General features: G+C 42.0%; 1 protein-coding gene across 10 annotated transcripts in view; it reads right to left on the bottom strand.

Moving 5' to 3' along the window:
* Nucleotides 1-818: 818 nt before the first annotated feature.
* Nucleotides 819-23233, bottom strand: part of LOC132795144 (serine-rich adhesin for platelets) — a 44857-nt gene continuing 22442 nt past the window's right edge. For 2 of the 10 annotated variants that reach the window (XM_060805645.1, XM_060805646.1), the window contains exons 5-16: nucleotides 22207-23083; nucleotides 21937-22141; nucleotides 21103-21274; nucleotides 14236-14700; nucleotides 11132-13198; nucleotides 10950-11065; nucleotides 9990-10071; nucleotides 7465-8184; nucleotides 5899-6401; nucleotides 5104-5835; nucleotides 3590-3794; nucleotides 819-3528 (exon numbers count right to left, since the gene is read on the bottom strand). In XM_060805645.1, coding sequence (XP_060661628.1) covers nucleotides 3442-3528; nucleotides 3590-3794; nucleotides 5104-5835; nucleotides 5899-6401; nucleotides 7465-8184; nucleotides 9990-10071; nucleotides 10950-11065; nucleotides 11132-13198; nucleotides 14236-14700; nucleotides 21103-21274; nucleotides 21937-22141; nucleotides 22207-23083 — 6231 coding nt within the window. In that variant the 3' untranslated portion in view covers nucleotides 819-3441. Of the gene's footprint in view, nucleotides 3529-3589; nucleotides 3865-5103; nucleotides 5836-5898; nucleotides 6402-7464; nucleotides 8631-9985; nucleotides 10072-10949; nucleotides 11066-11131; nucleotides 13199-14235; nucleotides 14701-21102; nucleotides 21275-21936; nucleotides 22142-22206; nucleotides 23084-23233 lie in introns of those variants that run through there. The other 8 variants (XM_060805650.1, XM_060805651.1, XR_009633419.1 and 5 more) reach the window with 7 other exon arrangements.

Raw genomic sequence — 23233 nt, 5'->3', positions numbered from 1 at the left:
TGTATGAATGTGTGGCGATTGGGCTTTGTATAGCAAAGTGTAAATACAAAAACAAAGAAGTTATGAGAGCAATGGCGCCCTTGCTCTAAAGATTATATCCTTCTCTCTCTTAAAAGCGCATTGAAGAATCAAGGGTAATTATTAGGGATGTTATTTTATCGTAACAAAAGGATTTCAATACTAGCCTAGCCGGTTTGTTGAACTTGTTTTAATTCTTTTCATCAATAAATATTAGATTTAAAAAATTCAAATATCGATCCATTGCAATTCATTTTTAATGCAATCAAACTCATAACACTCACTAAAAACACAACTGCAAATTTTTCGACAAACCCACAATTTGCATGCGTATTTGTAAAGTAACGGTTAAACCCACGCAAGTGTTGTTGCTTAGCTCAATCCATAGGCAGAGGTAAAGAAAGAAAGCGCAAAATTGTTCTTGTAGTTTGCTTTGTACAGGCAGTGAGCAGCAGAATTGTTTTTGCTTTTTCAGTGAGAAGCATTCATTCCATGCCTTACACGTGCGTATACATATCTATGTGTGTATGTATGTATGGCGATAGCTCTTTGCATAGCAAATAGCAGTTACAAAAACAAAGAAGCTATGAGAGCAATGGCGTTGGGACTCCTGCTCTAGGGATAATATCCTTCGCGGGTAATTATTGGGGAAATTAATTATTAATTGATCCCTCCCCAGGAAATTTTATTTATATAGTCGTATATTATATTTTGTAGTTCGTTGACGTTTTGGCTGAAATGTAATAGATTGATTGTTAAGTGCAAACAAAAATTTGGTTAATTTCTGACTTGAATTTATTTTGAATTTAGTGTTTTCTTTTGATGTTTTGTTTATTTTTTTTTTTGTTCACTCAAATAATTGAATTTAGTGTTGAATTTCAAGAGGAAAATTCATTTTGCTAAGTTTATTAAATTTACAATCTAATGCACTAATAAAAAAAATATAATATTAAAAAAAAAACCAACATCCTAGATGTGTGTTTTTAAATGTTGTTGTCAATGTCAAAATTTCAATTTGATTTTACAAAGTATTTCGCCTATCTCTCATTCTCTCTCTGACTCTCGCGCATTATGTACGAGTTCATTAATGTGGAGAAAGAAATTAAAACGTGTTCGAAAGTCGTCTGCCCTGCTGGCTGTGGGTATTCAAGGGACGGCTCTGCAAAGTGTTTACTGCCTACAGCAGACTGACTGCAGAATGTAAGTGTAAATGGGCCTTACATTCACAATTTACAATTTAAATTCAATGCATTCGACGCAGTAGTTGTTGTTGTTTTGTTATTTGTTGTATAATGATTAAAAGTGATAAATGCCTAATAGTTCGATCTTGTACATGCTATTCAAAGTATATACTATATATATATGTGTTTTTTTTTTATTTGTGTGTGAGTGTGTATCAATTATATAGCTACATATGTAAGTTTTATTAGAATTTCTATTAAAGCTGATAAATGTACTTGATCGTTGTCTGTCCATCCGTCCGTCCGTCCGTCCGTTTGTCTGCCTGTTAGCTGTCTGTTTATTTGTTGTTTACTCGTTTTATTCACTTTTGTTATTTATATCGTATAATTTGTTAGCTTTCAACAATTTCAATGTGAAATAAACTACAAAATGCACATACAATACTCGTACACATATCGCAAATTGCTACAAATATTATCATCTTTATCCGACAGATACTGTATCTGTATCTGCATCTGTATAGCTTTGATATAAGATCCATTTAAAGACTAAAGACAAAAAAATTCGAATTCTTAAAACTTGTTTGCTGTATTTTGATCGATTCTGCAACTACGAATACTCTGTTTTTTGTTTTGTTTTTTTTTTGTTTGTTTTACCTTTCTCTTAATTTGTTTTTTTAAATATGTATTATAATTAGATTCTTTGTTTTGTAGTGGACAAATGACAATTGCAAAATACCATACATTGTATAAAGACGATGTTTTTGTTTTGTTTTAAGCTACAAATACAATAAATAGTTCATGTTAAATTTGTTTTTTTTTTGTTTTTGTTTTTTTGTGTGTTAAATGTTAGTGTTAATTTTAAATGTAAGGCAATTTCATTGTTAATTGAAAATAATCAAATTCAAAAAGCCCCATTCACACTGGCTAATCCAGTGTGAACCCAAAACTAATTTGACTTTGCTACCAATGCGATATCATTTTACTCGTATTTATTGTATGTGTGTGTTTTTAGCTTCTCTCTAAAAAATATTCTAAACAGATTTCATATGCTTTACACCTCTCTCTTCTTCTTCTTTTTGGCTGTGTATGTGTGTGCTCTACTATATCCCGCCCCCAGTTGTTGTTATTCCTCTAGATATTGTGTGTCTGTGTTCAGTAACAGAACTCAAAGTATTCACTTTGGCTGGCTGGCTGCTCCTCATTCGTTGTTCCTTTCAGTTTATTTTGGCTGATTTTTCATTAAAAAGATTCCTAGGTTTTGAGTCTAGTTTTTGGCTTCGCGCTTGGGCTGGCTATTGTACGAGTACGAGTACGAGTGAGATTGCTTGCTTGCTTGTTGCCCCTTAGCTGATTGGCAGGAGTCACCTAGGACTTGGACGCAATTGGACGTAGCATCGTCATATTCATCAACATCATAAAGTTTATCTTCATCGTCATCATCATCATTACGTTATCATCATACGTCATCATTCATTTAAGGGTTTCACTAGCTACAAAGTTCATAAGTATCAAAAAACTTAGCATAAGTTTGACATTGTTTTCTTTTGGTTTTTCGTTACCATTTTTGTTGTTGTTGTAAATTGTATAGCCTTAGTTTTGACATAACTTTGCTCAATTTAAATGTCTAGACACCAACTTAATCAATATGAAGGCCGTTTACACGTAGCATTATTAGTGTAAACACATTGTAACATAGTACTGTATTATAGTGTAAACACATTACATTTCCATAGTGTAAACACATTAACATTTCCATACTGTAAACACATTGTAAATCCTTTTACAAAAGAAAAGACTGCTCACTGCTGTGCAGTGGAAACAATGGAAAATGTCACTACAATTATTAATTGATCGAAGTTCTAAACGCAGATTACTACTACATAATATTTGATGCTCTTTCCAGCTCTGTAGTTCAGCATGAATCAGGCACATTTATCTTGGCAATTCAGTAAATATATTATTAATGCAAATTTATACAGCATGAACGCCAGTGTAAACGACCCTAGAGCTTTCATCTAACTAAACTCTGGCTTAACTAAATGCCACACACCACAATACAATAATGAAAGCATTAGGCTGGCAAATATCACACGTGTGAACATTCAACAGGCATCTACATACAATCGAGTGCATCTCGGGATGCGAAAATTGAAGTGATATCGTAGACAAATATAGCGGATAGAGGATGTGCTACTGCGAGTGCTGAAGCAAGAGCGAAAGTGCTGGAACGCAGGACGTCTTAGCCGGCGACAATTTGGGATACGGAATTGGTGCGTCTTCGTTTAGTGATTTGCTTCCACAACCGGCGATTGAGTGAGGGCTTGTCCTGCAAAGTGACGCCATATCAAGAATGAGTTAAAAAAAAAGAGAAGGGACTTCACACTTACGTTATCCTTGCGCGGTGACATTTGTGCCATGTCCGCGGCATCCGGTGACAGCCTTAGAAGCTGACTGCTCTGGCTATGGCTCGGATGTAGTTGCAACATCAACTGCTGCTGCTCGTTGTATGTGCTATCAGAGTTGTTGTTGGGATTGCTGCTGCTTCTGCCGCCGGCGGTTATCTCAGAGTTGCGGCGCTTGATAAAGTTAATGCTGAAATAGTATTTGACAAGTACTCGCATTAGCGCTGCTGAGTTGAGTTTGCTCGACTGTGAGCTACTCGCTACCCGTACAAATTTACAATAAATTAAACGAAAGCATGAAAAATTAATACACAAATCAATATTACGAATTACAAACGCAAGTTGTAAACGTTAAGCAGTCGAGTGTGCTCGACTGCCAGACACTCGCTACTCGATTGACAAAAATTTAATGAAACTAACCAATTTTGAGTGTATTTAGCAAGAAGGCGACTTTATATTACATTTGTTTAGGAAACCAAGGTGGTTACTTTACGGATGGTTCTTAGGGCCAAAATAAGAGGCAGCTAACTGATAATAATAATAATAATGTGGGATTGCTATCAATATTGAGCGAGCATAGAAAAGCATTTGCGTTCGTGAACTTCATAGCAGAATAGTCGAACATTCGGGAGTAGGTATAAAATGCTGTTATAATAGGCCTTCTTTTATTCATCCTTCTTCCAGTCAGCTATCTAAGTGTTGACATAAAATGGCATACGGACGGATGGCCTCAGAGCTATATTGCCTTTATAGTAAGACCTGCTATACTCAGCTGCCTGCTTTACCATGTCACCTGCTTTACTTAGCTTTCTAGGATCACCAAAGAGTCAGATGAATTGATCGTCTTTATACAAAATTGGCGTTATAGTAAGCCTGCTATACTCAGCCTCCTGCTTTACCCAGTTTGTTTTACTCACTCATAATTTTCACAGCTTCCTACCTTACTCGGTCTCCTGCTTTACTCAGCGTTCTATGAGTACCAAAGAGTCAAACAGACTCCTATTTTTCAAGCTACCTACTTTACTTGGCTTCCTACTTTAACCAGATTGCTTTACTCAGACTCCTGCTTTACTCAGCTTCAAAGAGTCAGGCGGATTGATCGCATTAGGACTAAATTGATTCTATAGTAAGGCCTGTGATAATCAGCCGCTTTTTTTCGCAGGCTCCTGCTTTACCCAGTTTGTTTTACCCACTCATAATTTTTACAGCTTCCTACCTTACTCGGTCTCCTGCTTTACTCAGCGGTCTATGAGCACCAAAGAGTCAAACGGATTGATCGCCTTTACCCAGTTTGCTTCACTCAGTTTCCTAGTTTTCACAACTTCCTAGTTTACTCGGCCTCCTACTTTAAGTAGCCTGCTTTACTCAGACTACTACTACGCAGTCGAATTTCCTGTTTTCAACAGCCTTCTGCCTTTCTCAGACCCAACCGCCCGCTTTACTCAGCGTTCTACGGGGTAGCGAGCATCAATAAGACAACTAGCTAGTTAGCTACTCACAGACGGTTTGATTTGCCCGCTTCGGTTTCGAGGCATGGTTCAGTCGTTGTTGTTGTGGCTTCCACTGCGTCCATCGAAGTAGTACTCATCGTCCTCGTCAGAGAGGCTGCTGCTGCTGCTCGGCTCGTTGGCAAGGAACAGTCGCGTCTCGTTGTCATCGTCGTCGTCGTCGTCGTCGTTGTCGACCTCGATGTCGATGTCGTTGCTGTCATTGTGGTTGTGTCTGTTGTCGCGCTCAATTTCGTTGTTATCTCGGATGTCGCCCTGACTTGATAGCCACTCCTCAATTGAGACATGCAATATATCTTCTCGCGTCTCGCTAAGATTTCCAGATCGCCTAATTTGCTCGCGCCGCTGTTGCTGCTGCAATTTGTGCTGTTGCCGTCGACGTTTGCGCTCCCGCCGACGGCTCGAGCCGCAGATGCAGAACTGCTCCATGTATTTGGATTTGGATGCGGGCGTTGTCGATCGCCGACGGCACGAGCTGAACCAACGGCGCGTGGACTTCCGTGGCTGCTGCTGCTGCGACTCCTCGGCGCCGAGCCCGAGCCCGATGCCGCCACGACACCGGAGACCGCGGGACGTGGACGCCGATTCACCGTCGGTGTGTCCATCTTGGAGTTGCGTTGTTGAGAGTACGATATGACAGCCTCTTTTGGCTGCACCCGATTCGTGGCTGAACGACTCAATAAATCGCGACCCGTCAGTCGATGAAATGTGGAGAGGTCGTGCCTGCACATATGTAAATCAATGTTTAGATCGCTGATTAGTTTCAGTTCAGTTGCACACACTCACCCCAGAATAGTTGTTAGATCGGGACCAGGCTCGTAGCAGATCAAGTCCTCGTCCCCGAGTATGTCGTGGTTGAGTGCCAAACGCATTTCGAGCCTTGGACTTAAGCCGCAACCAACGTGCGGCACTGGGGCAACGGCCGCCGTTCGTTGTCCGGCTCCCGCCCCGTTGTCCTCCTCCCGCACTCGTTCCCGTTCCCGTGCCGGTAATGGCGGCTGCACTGCAGCTGGGCTGCTCTGGATCGATCGACTCGGCTTTGCCATCCTCGAGACTGTTGCTGATGAAGTGACTGAGCCGCCCGGCGCTGCGGCACCCAGCAGGCAGGTCTCGATTATCGTTGACGATGCCCGTTTTGGGCCGGATGTCGACGACGCCGCAGAGGTTCTGGTACTCGCAGGCATTGTCCTTGACCCGATACCGATTGTGGGCGAAGCGCTGGCGGCGTCGGCGACAGCCGCCGAGCAGCCACTGTCAGCAGTAGCGCCAGATTTTCTTTGAGGTGGCGGCTGCAAGGGAAAGAGCGCATAATTCATCAGGGAAAATGTCAGAAAGGGTTTCACAACATTGTGACTGTAGGAAGAAGGCATCTCCAATCTTATAAAGTATGTACATATATTCTTGCTCAGGGTCAGCAGCCAAGCCAGCATATCCATGTTTGCCTGTTTCTCATAGATTTAAGAGAGCTTTAATGCTTTTCACAGCATAAAATACTGCTTTTGGTTATTTTAGTATATTTTCAGTATATTATTTTGGAATGTTTTACGGATAATACCACTTTTGTGCTGGTTTTCTTTAAGGTATAGCCATGTTCGTCTGTTTGTCCTATATCTTACAGAACTTTGTCTTGTTGACCACAAAATATAAGTTTTGGTATATTTTTAGTATATTATTTTGAAATAGTTTACGGATTACGTACTTGTATACGTACACATGGTGTAGCCGTGTCCGTCTGTCGGTCCTAGATCTTTATTGTTTTTCTTACATCACCAAACATAGCTTTTGGTATATTTTAGTATATTTTCAGTATTTTATTTTGAAATATTTTAAGAATAATATCTCTTTTAAGCATACTCGGCTGCAGCATTCTTAGTTGTTAAAGCATGCATCCAGGATATAGTCAAATTAAGGATTATTTCACTTCCAGGAGTAAAATGATAAATAAAGTATGAATGATACACTCTAGACCTCTTTAATGAAAGAAAACCAGTGCGAATGCGATGTTATCCCTAAAAATATTCCAAAACCAAATACAAAAAAATACTAAAATATACCAAAAGCGCTATTTGGTATGATAATGTATTACATGTATTAGTACCCTACAATTTAAGAATTTGCAAATGTCAAATATCACGTAAGTCAGTGATCTTCATTTAACATCTGTCATTGAATTCGGGCAGTCTGTTTAGAAGCTGAATGGGGATTCTGAATTTGTAATATTTGGAAGCACTATGGTATAGAATATAAAGTTTTGGCTGCTCAAGAGGCATACGGACTGACAGAAATCGGATCTCTTAGGACAGAATATAGGAAATGTTTGCTTGGCATCTGAAGAAGGTTCCTTAGACTTACCGCTTTGCCCGCCGCAGCGCTTAGATTTGTCTGCGTGAGGAGCAGACGACGAGGCGGCGGCGGTGGTGGTATAAATCTCGGTGGCTTGACGATGGCTTTGACGGCGCTGCTGATAGTGTCGCTCCCGCTGCTGGTTGTTGTAGTAATCGATGAGGGAGCTCGACTCGCCGTCGTCGCTGGTGCCCGCTGGCAGATGTTGGCTGGCATAGTTGGCATCGCCGTACTCGTCATCGTCGTCGTCGTCGTCGTCGTCATCATCATCTTCGTCGTTGTCATCGTCATTATCGTCGTCGTCGTCGTGGTCGTCGTCATCGTTGCGTGATTGGTTATCGACGATGTGGAGGATGTCGTTGCTGCGATCGATGGTCGCTGTTCGAGTAGATACTCGCAGGATGAGGCCACTGGCGGTGGCACTACAACTACTTGAGATCGCTCGCGACTCTGGCTGGGAGGAGTCGAGGACGAGTCCGTTATGGCTGTGGTGGGCAACAGCATGGTAGTAGTCAAAGGTTTGGCCAGTGGCCGTGGACCCAATGCTGTGGTAGCCAGATTCGGCTGAAGACGATCCTCGCTGGAGTGATCCGGTTCCTCCTCCTCCTCGTCCTCGTTCAGGTCCAGCTCCTCCTCCTCGTCCCGGGGATCGCCCACTGAGAGAGGCGCCTCTTCGCTTGAACTTCCAGCCGAATCCTCTAGGTAGTGGCCATTTGTCGTTGCTTCCCCCTACCAATTGTTGGGAATAGAATTCAACTAATCAATTCTGGTTTTGATAAAGCCTCCTGCTTGCAGTTCAGTTCATATGTTTTATGAGTGGTTGATTGATTGATTGATTATCGAGATTATTTGCTTGCTTGATTGTTGGTTTAGTTCATTTGTTGTTGTTCTTGTTGTTGTTGTTGTTTTGTCCTCGTTGTTCTTGTGGATTTATTCATTGTTCGTTCGTTGATTTCAATTGGAATTGCAACTGTAATTTTGATGTCGATGTCGATGTCGATAGCGATGTCGATGTCGTTGTGATTAACGATAGCGATATCGATTTGCCATTGGAGTGCATACTATCATTGTCAATCGATTTGTTTCGGCTGTGGGTCTCTGTCCTGGCGTGTGATGTTTATGAGCTCGCAGTATTGCAGGTTTGGCTAAAGCTTCACTAATTTCACTACGACTTTCTATATATACACACATTCAAACATTCGTACACACACACACACACGCACACATACGCACCCAAACATACACACACACACACACACACACATATACACATATATTTATAGTAAGTGATTTTAGCAACAATAATCGTAATAATAATTATAATAATAATATTATTAACAACAATCAAGTACAAGTTGTATCATGAATTAAGCAAATTTGAAGTACATTTTTACACAGAAAAGAGATATTGATGTACGAGTAGGTTGTGTAGGTGATTGATTGATTGTTTGATTGATGATATTTTTGTTTGTCATGATGATGATGATGCAGGTGACGCATTTGATTAATATTGTTGTTGTTGTTGTTGATTTTGGTTGTTGTTGAGAACGCATATGGAAAAAAGAAGACGAAGAAATCGAAACAAAATCAATAAAATGAAGAGATCAATCAATTCCGATTGATATGGCCATGTTTGATTGACAGCAATACATGCAGCGCACTGTGTGGGCAACATTTAAACACAAATACTCTAGCAGGGCACGCATTGTTTGCAAATTTAAAATACGGTGATTGATTGATTGATGTGTGATTGAGATATTTAATGTGGCAAAAAAAACGGTAATCAAAGCAAACTAATTTGCGGAACTTGATTGATTTGTTGATGTTCATTTAAGGACCTTGATTGATTGATTGATGAGTGATTGAATAATTTAATTTAGCAAAAAAAAATGTTTGCATAGCAAGCTAATTTACAGACTCTTAGATAAATTGTTTGAAATGTTGATAATCGAAATGATTGATGGATTGATTGATGTTGTCATTTAAGAACCTCGACTGATTGATTGATGTGTGGTTAAGTAACTTAATATGGCAAAAAAGGAGACTTAATGATTTACTGACGGATGCGACGATTGATGTGGCGATTTAAGGACATTAATTGATTGACTGAATGAGTAATTTAATATGACCAAAAAAAGTTGGCAAAGCAAACTAATATGCTTACTCTTAGAAACCATGATTGATTTGTTGATGTTCATTTAAGGACCTTGATTGATGACTGATTGAGTAATTTAATATGGCAAAAAAGAGGAAGCAAAGCAAATTTTTATGCAAACATTCAGATAACATGATTAATTTGGTGATGGATGCGATGATTGATGTTGCCACCGTGAGAGTATTCGCTATTCGGCTATGCCGAAGTCAGTAAAAACTGAGGGCACTGTTGCCATGCTGAAAAGCAAGTGGAAATAACAGTGCTAAAATGCATTTGAGCGTAAAGTGGTGCTGGCCGAATATTTTCGGTTATTTTTTTGTTGTAGACTAGTTGAATTGGTTTGATTTGATTGATTTGATTTGTTCTAAATACGACCCACCTTTTTGATGTCATCGCTGTCCTGCTGGGTTTTCTCTTCATCGCTTTCGGTCTCCTCCTCAAACAGGGGCTCAAGACGGCGTCTAAGCATTACATGTTGCGATATATACGATATACACGATATACGAGAGTCGATATACGATACGATACGATACGATGGGATGTAACGAATTTGTTTTGTTTTGATTGTGGTATTATTTTGTTTTTGTTTTTGGATTGGATTGCATGTTGTCGTTTTGTTGTTCGATTTATGTTGTTGTTTTTTTTTTTGGTGTGTTGTTGATGGCATAAATGATATAAATTTTGAGTTGAGCAAATGTCATATATAACATATATACGATATAGATAGATGTACTAGTTACTTAGCTATTGAATATACACTACAGAGATGAATTAGAAGACTAGCGTATTGAATATAAAAGTAATACTATACTATATATGAGAGTACATATTTATTATACGCAACTATCAACGATTAGATGAGAATCGAGTATGTTTCTCCCTCTCACTCTCTTGCTCACTTAGCCTCATTTTCTTTATGGATATACCTAATCATTTAGCATAATCTAAGCTAACCAAAGATGATACAAATAGAGTAAAAAGTATTTAGTAGGCTAATCTAAACTGTTTACAGATGAACAGCGAATTGAATTCAATGGATTGTGGATAGAGAGTTACGAAAGAACGAAAGAAACACCTGTAAAAACTACAGAAAAAAATCCAAAAGAACACACAAAAATAAGAATATATATTCATATATATGTATATATATAATATATAGAGCTATATACTTAAGTTTAAGCAACTATAGATCGCTGGCGGTCTTTAGCATTGAATTTTGGTTAGCATTTTGAATTTGATTTGCTTGGTTTTGTCGATTGGCAGACTAAGTCTAATAATGTCGTTAGCTAGCGACTATCGATCTACATACATACAATGTGCATAGTGCCGGGTGACTTACCGTGGCAGCAGTCCCCGTATTGTGCTCGCCGTCATCGGTGGCGCCATCAGCAGCTCATCCATCATCAGTTCCGTATCATCGTCATCGTTCAGCGATGTGCTCGACTTGGTGGGTGACTAAAGAGTTGAAGAGTGATTGCATCGAGATCGATCGAAACTTCCATCGCGAAGATGGCAACTTACCGAGTGCGTGTTCTCCGAGTTAATAAGCTGCATGTCATCGTTATCCCCACCGCTGGTGGGCGTGCCCCAGACCTCCTCGCCCGAGGTGGCACCCGATGTGCACTCATCCATCTGTTCGTCCGTCTCGGAGGCTGTCTGATTGCCTCCCTGGAGCTGCGATTGCTGTGGCTGCTCGTTGACATTCCAGCGACCCAAGTACTTGTCGATGAAGGCACGCGACTCCTCGAAGAAGCTCATTTTGTCGCTGACAAAGGCCCCGGCACGATTTGTCCACGCTCCGCTGGCGAGCACTTCCCCATTGCTGATGGTCACACTGATGCTGCCGCCACTCGAGCAGGCTGCAAGCTCGTGTAGATTCTGTGCCATTGCCTTGTCCGCTGCAGCATCATCCGCATCGGCATCCTCGTCATCCGCATCGGCATCGGCATCGAGTTCATCGTCATCATCGTCATCCGCATCGTTGGCATCCTCGTGACGTTTCGCCTCCGCCTCCTCGTTGAGGCCATTCTGTGCATAGGACTCGAGGTCTTCCAGTTCGTCCAGCTCATCGGAGGGCAGCTTCTCCAGGCTGGACATCGTGCCAAAGCGTCGCAGCGCATTGCTCATCGGTCTGTAGGGAGGTTCTTCCTCCAGCGGCGACTCGTCACATGAATCCTCCGGTATATTCTCAATGATCGCCTGACGCGGTTGCTTCGCTGTGGCTGTCGAGGTGGTTGAGGTGGTGGTCGCTGTGCTGCTGCTGCTTGCAGTCACTGCACCGCCGCTGTTGTCCCACACATGCGTACTCGTCTTGGTCAGTACGGCATCCGGCGTCGGAGGGACCACAGCAATCGTTGGCGTTGGCGTTGACGTTTGAGTTGGGAGCGTTGTCAGCGCAACCTTTTGATCATTTAGCGTGATCAGGGGCGATCGTTGCTCCTTGCTCTGCTGACCCGGACTTTGACCACACAGCTTGGCGGTGGGCGCAAACTGCGCGAGTCCGATGAGCATAAGGGACAACTGCTCATCCTCCTGACGCTGCACCGCGGTCGCCTTCTGCTTCGGTGACTCGAGCAACTTGCAGGTTTGCTGCTCCATCTTATCCGGTCCCAGCTGCGTTTGGCTAAAGTCCTCGGGTGCACAGCGACAATGGCAGGCAGCGTATTTGGCCGGTGAACCGGACATCGAACCGGACCCCGAAGTACCTGCACCTGCACCTGCCGGACGATCGCTGCTACGCATAATGCGTGCGGTTTCCGTGATGGTCACAATTGCCTTGACCTGTTGATTGGCACGTGGTCGCGTCGGCTCCTGGCTGGCATGCGCCACAATGCGTGTCACGTTGCGACGTGGCGGCGGCTGTGGCTGCGCCTTCGGTGATCCCGAAACGGATGCGGATGCCGAGGCGGATGCGGATGCTGAGACTGAAGCTGAAGCTGAACCCGATGCGGATGCTGAATTGGAAATGGAAGCGGCGCCCGAGCAGTGACCATTGGCCAAGGGTGTCGACTGCTGTTGCTGCTGCTGATGTTGCTCTAGAACTCGTAGCTTGGCGTCGGCGATGACGCTGCAGCTGCTGCTGCTGTTCGGCATGGCCCCGACGCTGTCATCGGTCGCCTCTGATTGCGATAGCGACAATTCGTCAGTGATCAGTTGAGCAACATCGCTCTCCGTGTCGCCGGTCTCGCGCCGACTGCTGCTAGCGACTACCTTGGAGGACAGCTCACCGGTGACGGTGGTGCCGCTGGACATGCTCGTCACGCTGCCCGTGCCCGTGCCCGTCCTCGTTGTCCGGGTGTTTGTCGCAGCCGTTGGGGGACAACCGGCGACAACCGGAGCACCTGGGGCGTTGCCATTGCCATTGCCATTGAGCTTGCAGCAGCGATTCGGTGAGGATTGGCTATGCTGCACCTTCAGCGAGTTGCAGACCAGCGAGGAGCCGCCACCAGCAGCTGCACCACCGGCGGCAGCTCCACCACCAACCGAGCCTGAGCCACGTCCGCCCGCTGCGCTCTGCTGGCAATTCTTGTGGCAGTGACGGCACACGGCCAACTTGTCGAGCACAATGGGACTCGAGCGTACTGTGATCTACGCGAAAGGGTAGCCGACAAAAACAATAACAACAACTAGAAATCCAAGCTCTAGCAATACGTTCTACACACTTAAAGCAAACAGCGGAGGGTAGCGGAGGTTGGGCACCGGACTTTAGATTGTCGACTCTGAACTCCCAGAATGTGAGTGAACATATTCTGATTAAATCTTGATAGTAATTTAATACAATGGTTACCATTGCTTTTACTTTCTTCGCTCAATATAAAGCCAAAGACTTAAAACCCTAAAAGTATGCGCTCAGAAAATATCCTTTCAGTGAAATTCATTTAAATAAAGAAAAATAATATATTTGATTATAGTTCTAAGTAATCCTCATTCCACTTTTATCCAATTAGTTGAGTTTTTCCTTTCATTTTTTTGTCCTTTCTGATACCCTTGAAGTCTGACACATTCGAGTGAATGGAAAGCCTGACTATTACGTTAAGAATTTAAAATAGCACAAACCTGTATTTTTATCTTGATTACTCGTATTCAACTAATGACCTTTATGACTAACATTCCAAGAACTTATTTTTCATACACAATTTAGACATACCTTAAAGTAAAACAGCTAAATAGGAATGTAATATTTGGATGTCTTGTTTTTGGTGACATTTTTTTAGCGAAAAAATTTGCGAAGGTGCCTAAATTTGAAAGCTCTGATTAGGAAAACAAAGAAACAAGTTACCAACTTGCCAAGTTACTGAAGCTACCCATGAACTACAATAAGGAGAACAACGGTTGTAACAAAATGTATTAAAGACAAGAAGTTTTGAAAGAAGAAGCGTGATTGTAAGTTCCTTGAGTCGTATAGTAAAATACTTTTCTAACTTTCATTATTCCTGTGTAATAGATTTCAGTCATCTAATCGTAAGATCCTTGAATCGTCTAGCAATGTGAGCTGCACTTTTCAATAGCTAATTGTATTGTAGTAAATTCCTTTCTTAGATTACATAGAGTCAACATTCTTTGGCCCCCCTTTTCCCAACTTCCGTGTGCACCACACTTGACTTAGTTCAGTTCAGTTCACTCACCTGGCTATCCGATGTGGTGCTATGCGACTGACTGATCTGGCTGGGCACAACCTCAGCCTCAGAGTAGATGTCGGAGGTGGCGCTCATGCTGAGCTCCTCGACACCGCTGAGTCGCTTGCCCCCGAAATTGGGCTTGGCGGAGAGGCCGCCATTCTCCTTGGCAAGATTGAGCTCCTTGGTGCGCTTCTCGAGCTGCTGTCGCGTCCAGTAGATGATGCGTTCATCCTGCTCGCTATCGCTGTTGAAGATCAACTGCTCATCCTCAGCGCTCACATTCTCCTGCGATCGTGCGATGGCCACCAGACGTGCCTGCTGCTGTTGTTTGTCCAGTTGACCCTTCATCCAGTTGGCCAGATGTAGCGCACTCGACTTGGGAGTGCCGGTCTTATTGAGGATGCGACACTTCTCATCGATCAGCAGCTCGATCTGTTCCACAGCATGGCCATGCTGACCTACGTTGCGTTGCTGCAAGATTCGTTGCGTTGGTTGTTGGTTGGTTGGTTGGTTAGAATGCCCCTCCCTGATGCTCTAAGGACCCCGATCGAACCCAGTTGGAACCCCAGCTACTGCACTACCAAGATCACCACCACCACACAGCACAGCACCATCGTATGCTCATGGACAGCTGCCCGACGTTGCTTGCAAATTAAAATTTGTGATGGGCTCATTTTGAATATTCGATAGTAAATGCTTCGTTCGATTAATTTCGGATACGATCGTTTGGCTATTTGTATTTAAGAAGAAGAAGCAAAAGCGATTGAAGTTGAATTCGAGTATTGTGCTCTTGTCTGGCTTTTGATTTGATTGGCATTTGATTTGACTTTGGCTTTGGCTTGGCGCTCGAGAAACAACAGAAACAATAAAAACTCGCGGGTTTTTGGCCATCTTTGATTAAAAACGCTTGCACTTTAACGAGGTTCACACAACGATAACGATAACGATAACTCATAGCAATAGCGATAACGATAAATACAAACAATACAATTACAAATACGAATACGAATACAAGAAATTACAATGACGATAACGATAACAAAAAGGAAGCGAATTGAGTTGGAAATAATGAAAGAAGCGACAGAAGAAGAAGAAGAAGAAGAAGAAGAAGAAGAAGAAGATTGATTGATTGATTGAACTTAACTAAACCAAAATTGAGTCCATCACAATTTTTAATTTGATTTTCAAATTTTCTAAGTATTTTGTCTGGTTTTTTTTGCTGGTCAACCAATTTGAACGCAGGATGAACCGGGGACCGGGAAGAGTGTATTTTTTTTTCTAATATATTATTACTCTTTTTTTTTTTTGATTGTATAACATATTTTGGGCAACGTACAGAGTGGTACAAAGTGAGTGCTCGGTGGGTTTGTTTCTTTCACTTGGTTGCAGAATTTGTATTTTTTTTTTTTTTGGAATTGAAATAAAAAGAACATCACAAGCGTTTTTAGTCAAAGAATCATTTGGTTTTTATTATTCATCGTTTCTCAAACTCATCTCATCATCATTATCATCATCATCTTCATAATATATTTGTTTGTTTGTTATGTATATTATCATCTTTCATTTGTTTTTGCTACTTCACTTCTCTCTCATCAACAAAACCACAAAAAACGGACTAATAAGTAAATATGTATGTATGAATAATAGGAATCGAAAAATATTTCATTGTTATAAACAATCCTAGACACACATACTAAGTACAAGTACAATGGGGACAATTTACCACACATACACATACTTACTTACTTTCATAGGGTAGTTATATAAGTGTGTGTGTGTGTTTAGCGTGTGTCGACGTTTTACATAATACGTAATAAGTATATATATATAGTATATATGTTATATAGCTTAATGCAACGGGAGCGAGAGGGAACGAGATAATTGGTGGCGACGAGAATTCAAATAAGCTACGGCTACGGCAACACAAATTTGCTCAAAACTCCACCACGCACACATGACGTATACTTTATATTTGTAGCTCAGGCGCAAAAGCAACGATTGTTGTATTTAGATTAGATCGAATCAAAATCCATTATGATGGAAGGCGAATGCAGTCTAAGAGGGCGGCACGCCGACTTCAGCCCGCACAGTGGTTATAAATACTACGAAAAACTAGCTAAAGTTCTAAAATGAAAAATGTTTCTGAGAGAAACTTAATATAAAATGAAAAAATAATACAAATAGGCAATATTCAATCGAAAAGTCGACTGCTGACATACTAAATAGTTCTATAATTGAGAATTAAGAATAAGATATATCTTTTTCTTATGCAGGCATGCCACAAAAATCGCTAGCGATAGATTCCACTGACAAAAATATCGAAATTCCTACAAAAATTCTATTCCGAACTTGGGTATTCATGGCTTTCACCTTGTCAAATTAAATTTCCCTAGCTTTTATTAAATTTTTATCACTTCAAAACCATTAGGTTTAATGTTTTTCTTTGTTAATTTTAATAGAATATTTATTTATTGAATTAACTGATATCATGCAATTAATAAAACATTAAAAAAGTCAACAACTCTAAGATGTATTTACCAATTTCTGGCAAACTCTTTGTGATTGGGAGTAATTAAGTGCAGTTAAGCTTGCTTTACCTCAAAAAAGTTTATTTTGTTTAGTTGAATTTTAAACAACATTTTTGGTTCCAATCACATTTTTTAATACCTTACATAAAAGTCAGATTCGAAAATGTGGCATCGCTGAGCTTTACTTCGAAAATCTCAATGAAATAGGTGGCAACACTAAACGCCAGCGAAATGAAAGCGGATTGATGGCGGAATCATTTTGCTCAGAATTGAAGGGAAGCAATTTCTGTGGCAGCTCTAATTGAGAAATGATTTCTATTTAAACTAAAATAATACTAGAGTATTATATTATATAATCTATTAAATTATAAAGAAAACTACAAATTACTAAAAAGTACGAGTATTGCATATTTGATTTGCTTTTTCATGAACTTTGCATTCCAATTAAAATGCGAATTGAACTCAAGTAATCGCCTGAAAGTAGGCTAAACACAATGTTGTTAGATTAATGAGTAATTGGAATACGAAGGAACTTGGCTATTAAGATGAGAGATAGAGAGAGAGGAAAAGGGAAAATCAAATAAAAGCAACAAAGTACAAGTATTTGACATGCAATATGCAAATGCTCATTAAGAGACTCCTCTTCACAATTTCCTCTTCACAAATTTGTCCTTGTGCGAGCCTCAGCTAAGGCGTTCGAGTGTGTGTTTAGGATGTATGTGTGTATGTGTGTGTGTGTGTGTGTGTTATGACTACATTCAAAGGCAACAAAGTGCAAGTCATAACTGGAAATAATTGACATAGACTTCTCAAGCGATTCGCATTTCGCAAATATGCGATGCGGGATTATGGGAAATGCAAGAGATTATATTATGCCGCCCTTTTAGACTGCATTTTAAGATGGAATTGTGAATGTACGTCATATTGGCGCCTGAGACTGAGACTGAGCAAAGATTGTTACAGTTACAGTTACGATTACGGTTTACAGTTAACAGTTACGGTTATAATTACAGTTATATAGTTACAGTTACAATTACAGTTACATAGATTATATAGCGTTTTAATATATGAATTATATGTTTGTGTGGATGTCGAGAAAGTCAAGGATTTTATGTACACAGATCTTTAACAATAAGTAGCCGAATATCGAATATCGAATTAAGAAAATCGAATATCGTGTATAACCTACGAAAAAAAACATGGCAACGCGTTTTGGCAAAACGTTTTTTTTGGTTTAACTTAAGCTTAATTAAGACTCAATTGGAGCACATCAATCGAAAAAGGTCGAGACTAGACTATGGCGTGGATTAGACAATGGACATAATCGACACTAAATAATTAATATAACAACAACGATAACAACAATAGTTTCAATTTTCATCTTTTCACATCTCTTATTCTTTTCTTCTTCGTTTTTGTTTTTTTCTTTTGTTTTTGGCTACAAAATGGAAGCATTTTTTTACGAATCTTTTTTTTCACGATATTTTCATATTTTTTTGCTTGATTTTTGAATCGATTTTTTTGGGTTTACTTTTTTTTATTTTTTTTGGAAGGGGTTTACTTTTAAAGGTGTTGGCAAAAAACATTAGAATCGAATTAACGGAGACGATTAATACGAATAGGTATATATAAGAGTATATATATATATGTATGTATGTATGTGTGTATATTTGTAAATACGAGTGTAAAACAAAATGGCGCTTGAGTGCGCCACTTTCAACATTACAAATTTCGCAAAGTGGCGCCATCTAGCGCCGTGTAGTATGTACATACATATATAGCAGCGGCAAATGTATAAGAGTTGTCAGTGTCTGCGTGTGTGTGTGTGTGTGTGTGTGTGTGTGTAAGTGTTGAGCTGCGTGTGTGTAAATTTGACTATCTATGAAATGGGGACTACACTAGTAATAATGACTAAAGACTAGAAAAAACTAGTTAATAATTAGTTACAATATTAACTATATAACCTTACAGCTACTAAATATGTATATGTATATATTTTGTATATGTGTATACACATATGTACTATGTATGTATATCTCTTCTCCCCCGAAAATATCCAAGACACGAGAGCATATCTGCATATATGTACTATATACAGTATATATATGTATGCGTGTATGTGTGTATGTGTGTGTGTGTGTTTGTATATACGTATATGATGAGAGAGATATATGAATATTAATCGTAGTATTCGAAATCGAAATCGTTATCGATCTCAAGTGCTACACGCCGAATTCACTCATTTACTAACTATATAATTAACCATTTTTTGTTGTTTTCACTTATTTTTGTGTTAAGCTTTGTTGTAGCTGTGCAATGCAATGCAATTCTCATGCTCAATTCAGATTTGATTATCAAAAAGGATTTTTGTACAATTTGATCATACAATTCGACACGTTCGAATACCAAATGCCAACTCAACTCAAGACCCAAAAGCAGAGCAAAGAGCTGTCTCGTTTCTTTTCTTTCTTCAATCTTTTTTTTTTTTTTTTTTGTTAATTTGTCTAGTTTTGGTTACAGTTACCCCATAAGGCATTCGTTTAGATAGATCACACTCATTTGCTTACTAGATACTCGTAGGATCTCCATTTGAGATCCAAAAAGCGCTTTGTTGGAAATTGGTGTGGGGGGTTTTGGGGTGGGGAAGGAACGGCGGGGACGTGACAGAGAAAGAGAGAGCTATTTGTAAAATCACAAAGCAAAGGGCAGCAGAGCGAAAGCGTGCAAAAGAACTAGAGAGAGAGAGAAAGAGAGCGTGAATGAGAGAGAGAGAGACAGAGAGAGAGAAAGATGGACAAAGACTGTATGCAATATTGCAGCACGTTAGGCAACGAGGTAGCTTCTTGAAGATAGAGAGTTCAGCTTACCAAACTTATATCCTTGCAGAGGAACGAGCTTTCTTTCTTTTACCCGGTCAGTTGCGTTTTCCTTAGTGTCTGCAAGGATATTGGAACTTCGGCTTACCGAAGTTGCAGCTAAAGCTTCGTTTTTTCGTTTTTTTTTTTGTTGGTTTCGCTGTGACATTTTGTCGTTCTAGTTTATTCGTAGTTCTATCAGTTGGGTGGTTGTCTAAGCTCATTTATTTAAAGATTGTGCTTTTGTGTGTGTGTGTGTTAGTGTTTGAGGGAGGCAAGAAAGGGACATGGGGACATGGCATCGCCGTCACCTCTGACTCGAATTCCGATTCTGATGCCGATGCCGACTCAATGCAGATCTGTGTGCTCGTCTCAGTTAAGAGCCAAAAATCAAATCACAGATCCAGGGAATCGGGCGGCGTCGGCTTAGTGGGTAGCATGCCAAATGGATCATCGACCACAACGCTATCATCATCGCTGTCATCGTCTGCATCCGCATCCGCACCAGCACCGCCGCCCGCTCCGGGAGTTGGACTAGTGCCAACGCCATCGCCATCGCCATGGAAAATGCATTCCTCGACATCGGTGTCGTAGCAGGGATCCAAATTCACCTCGTTCAGCTGCAGATCGAGCTCTAACAGATCCCACGAGCCGCCAAATTCAGCCAGCGGTATATTCGAAGCACGTCCGCTGGCCATGCTTGCCACAGTACCTGCCCCCGCACCTGTCCCTGCCCCAGTGGGTGGCACAAAGTCGTTGGAGAAGGCATCCGAATTGCAGACCTGCGAACTGGGCGATATGTTCGGCGTGGGCGTTTCGGGCGTGGTCAGCGACACCTGTTGCCCCATTGCCATCGACGACTCGTCGATAAACGAACGCCCCACCGAACTGAGACTGAACTCGAGCAGCTTTTGCGCATGACTTGATGCAGTTACTGCGGTGACTGTTGCCATTGTGGTTGTGGTTGTGGCCACCTCGGTGATCGCCTCGGGTATGGCGGTCAGGCATTTGTTGCTCACGCTGGGCAACGACTGTGCCGAGGCCTGTGTGTGCGTGTGTGCCGTCAAGCTGCCGCTGCTGCTGAGGCACGAACTTGGATTGGTGTTGTAGTGACGCAGCGAACCAACGCCAACACCAACAGCAACGCCGCCACCCACGCCATTTGGCATGGAGCCACCGCAGCTGGTCGCCTGACCACGCACACAGCCGGACAGACGGGCCGGGGAGGTGGTGCGTGAGGGCAACGAGGCGGAACACAGTTGCTGCTGAGCGGTCTGTGTGCTGGCCGTAATGCAGGGAACGCCCGCAGAGACTGAGACATGACCCTGACCGAGACCGTGACCGTGACCCTGACTCAAACCCATACCCGAACCCGAACCCAAACCCGAACCGGAAACCACTTGGGTTGACGGCACCAGCGCACTGGCCAAACGCTGTAGATTCTCATAGGAATCGGCGCTGTCCAGGCGCTTGCTGCGAAAGAGACGCACCTGCTGTTTCTGCTGCTTCAGATTGATGCTGTCCAGCGAGGGCAGCTTCATCGAGCCCATCGATGCGGATGTCATCCCAATGTCGCTCAGCGGCACCAGCGTATTGAGCACGTCCGGCGAGTCCAGGGGACTGGACAGCGGCGTTGATCCCAAAGCGGCATTCACCAGAAATCTGCAAAGTCAACAACAATAAATAGTCAATAAAAGTTAAATTAATAAATGAATAATTATAGTTAAAAAGTGAATTAGTTACAAAATATTTATTGAAAGGATTCGGTATCTTTCCCTATATTTAGCTTATGAGCTTATATACTCGTATGTAGTAATTGATATTTGGTAAAACTTCAAACATTAAACTGTCAACTAAAAATATCAAACACTAAAAATAATATAACAGAGATCAAATCGATTTAGCTTTGCTATGTAAACGTTTCAATCTTCCGCTGCTGAAAGACTTTCTACTGCGTAGGATTTCCACCTGAATTTCCTGACTCGAGTACCAAGTTTCCTTAAGCAAAGTAAAGTTTTTTAATACAAATTTGTATTAATGATTTAGAGTAATTGAAGTTCGAATTTTGCTATTGTTTTCTAGATATAGTTATGCCAATTATGTGGTGTAAAAATATCAGCCTCCTAGCTTTTACCGCTTGAACCTTGAATTTTCAGAGAGTCAGTGAATATGTCAGCATAAAGAACTTAAATAAATATTGACTAATGTTTTAGGACTGTTGCTAAAGAATATTAGGAAGGAAGTGTGCTTGGATACATGTCAAATATCACTTATAATATCATAGGGAACCTTATCTATAGCTCGCTTTGCAGAGAGCAACTTACATTTGACGCTGCAAGAGATTCTGCCAAACAGCCTTCAGCTCCAGGGAGGGAGCACGCAGTATAAGGCTCTTGCGTCTGGCGCCGCGCTTGGGCGTTCGTGTCAGATCTGGGGCACAGTATCCGGTTGGACTTTCGGCCAGACGTCCGTTGGGATCGACGGTCAGACGAAACTCCGTCGCTGCAAGAGACATTGCGAATGTGCAAGCTAGCCGAATGAGGAAACAGTTTTTGGGGAAGAAACGCAATGAGGGGAATAGAAGTGCAACTCACTTTTTTTGCGCATGTGAAAGCACGAATCGACCACATTGGCAATGGGTATGGGCTCTTCGGTGATGAAGAGCACACGATCCCGACTGACCTTGGCGAACACAATGATGTCGCTGAAGAGCAGCGTCCAATACGGTTTGATTGAGCGACCCTCGACGCGCGACAAATCGCCACCGAAGATCCACTGACGACCCTGGACGGCGAGCGTGAAGGGTTTGCACTTGGTGAACACCATGCGTGACTCGAGGTCCTGCAGCGTCAGCAGGGGACGACCCTCGCCCAGTGGCTCCATGAGGCCACTGCTGACGGTTATCTCCCGGTAGGCAGCCTGCAGTTCATTGATCACAGTGCTGAAGTTCTTATGCTCCTCGGTGTCCACATGACAATTGCCAGCGAGCAGCTGCATCAGCTTGAGAATCTCGCGAAAATGCTGCAGCGGACGGTGGATGAACATGGTGAGATCGGGACGCTTTCGCGGCACTGCCGGCTCCGTGATGAACGAGATGAACTCCGAACCGGTTTGCCTGGATTTATTGACCAGCACGCAGTCCGCCCGCTTGATGCCATTGCAGTATTTCTTGTAGGCGGCACAGATCGCTGTCGTTTTGGACAGATAGACACGCGAGGCAAAGTTCATGTGCGGCTCCTGCTCCTGATCGTTGCTGCACAGCTGCTCCAGTATGTCCTCGGCGATGCGCAGCAGCTCATCGATGTTCTGGAACAGCGTGCGATGATCGTTCGGTGATATCAAATCCTTGCGCTCAACCAGCGGCTGCACAAAGCGCTGCAGTCCAAAGTGCAGGGCAGCCGTAAAGTTTTGCTCTCGACTGATGAGCTGCAGCAGGAAACGTCGACGATTATCCGTGATGGGCACAATGGACTGCAGAAAGGTGTTGGGACAGAAGAGTGAAGAGGGATCATCATTATGCTTTCAGGTAACAAATAGTCTTAGCCATCTAGCGGACAAATCGATAAACTCAACACTTTCCAATTACTTTCAATTCTCATTGAATATGAATCCAATCAGACA

This window comes from Drosophila nasuta, chromosome X (genome assembly GCF_023558535.2).
Source record: "Drosophila nasuta strain 15112-1781.00 chromosome X, ASM2355853v1, whole genome shotgun sequence".
Classification (NCBI taxonomy): Eukaryota; Metazoa; Arthropoda; class Insecta; order Diptera; family Drosophilidae; genus Drosophila; species Drosophila nasuta.
This window is presented reverse-complemented; position numbering and strand designations above follow the sequence as displayed.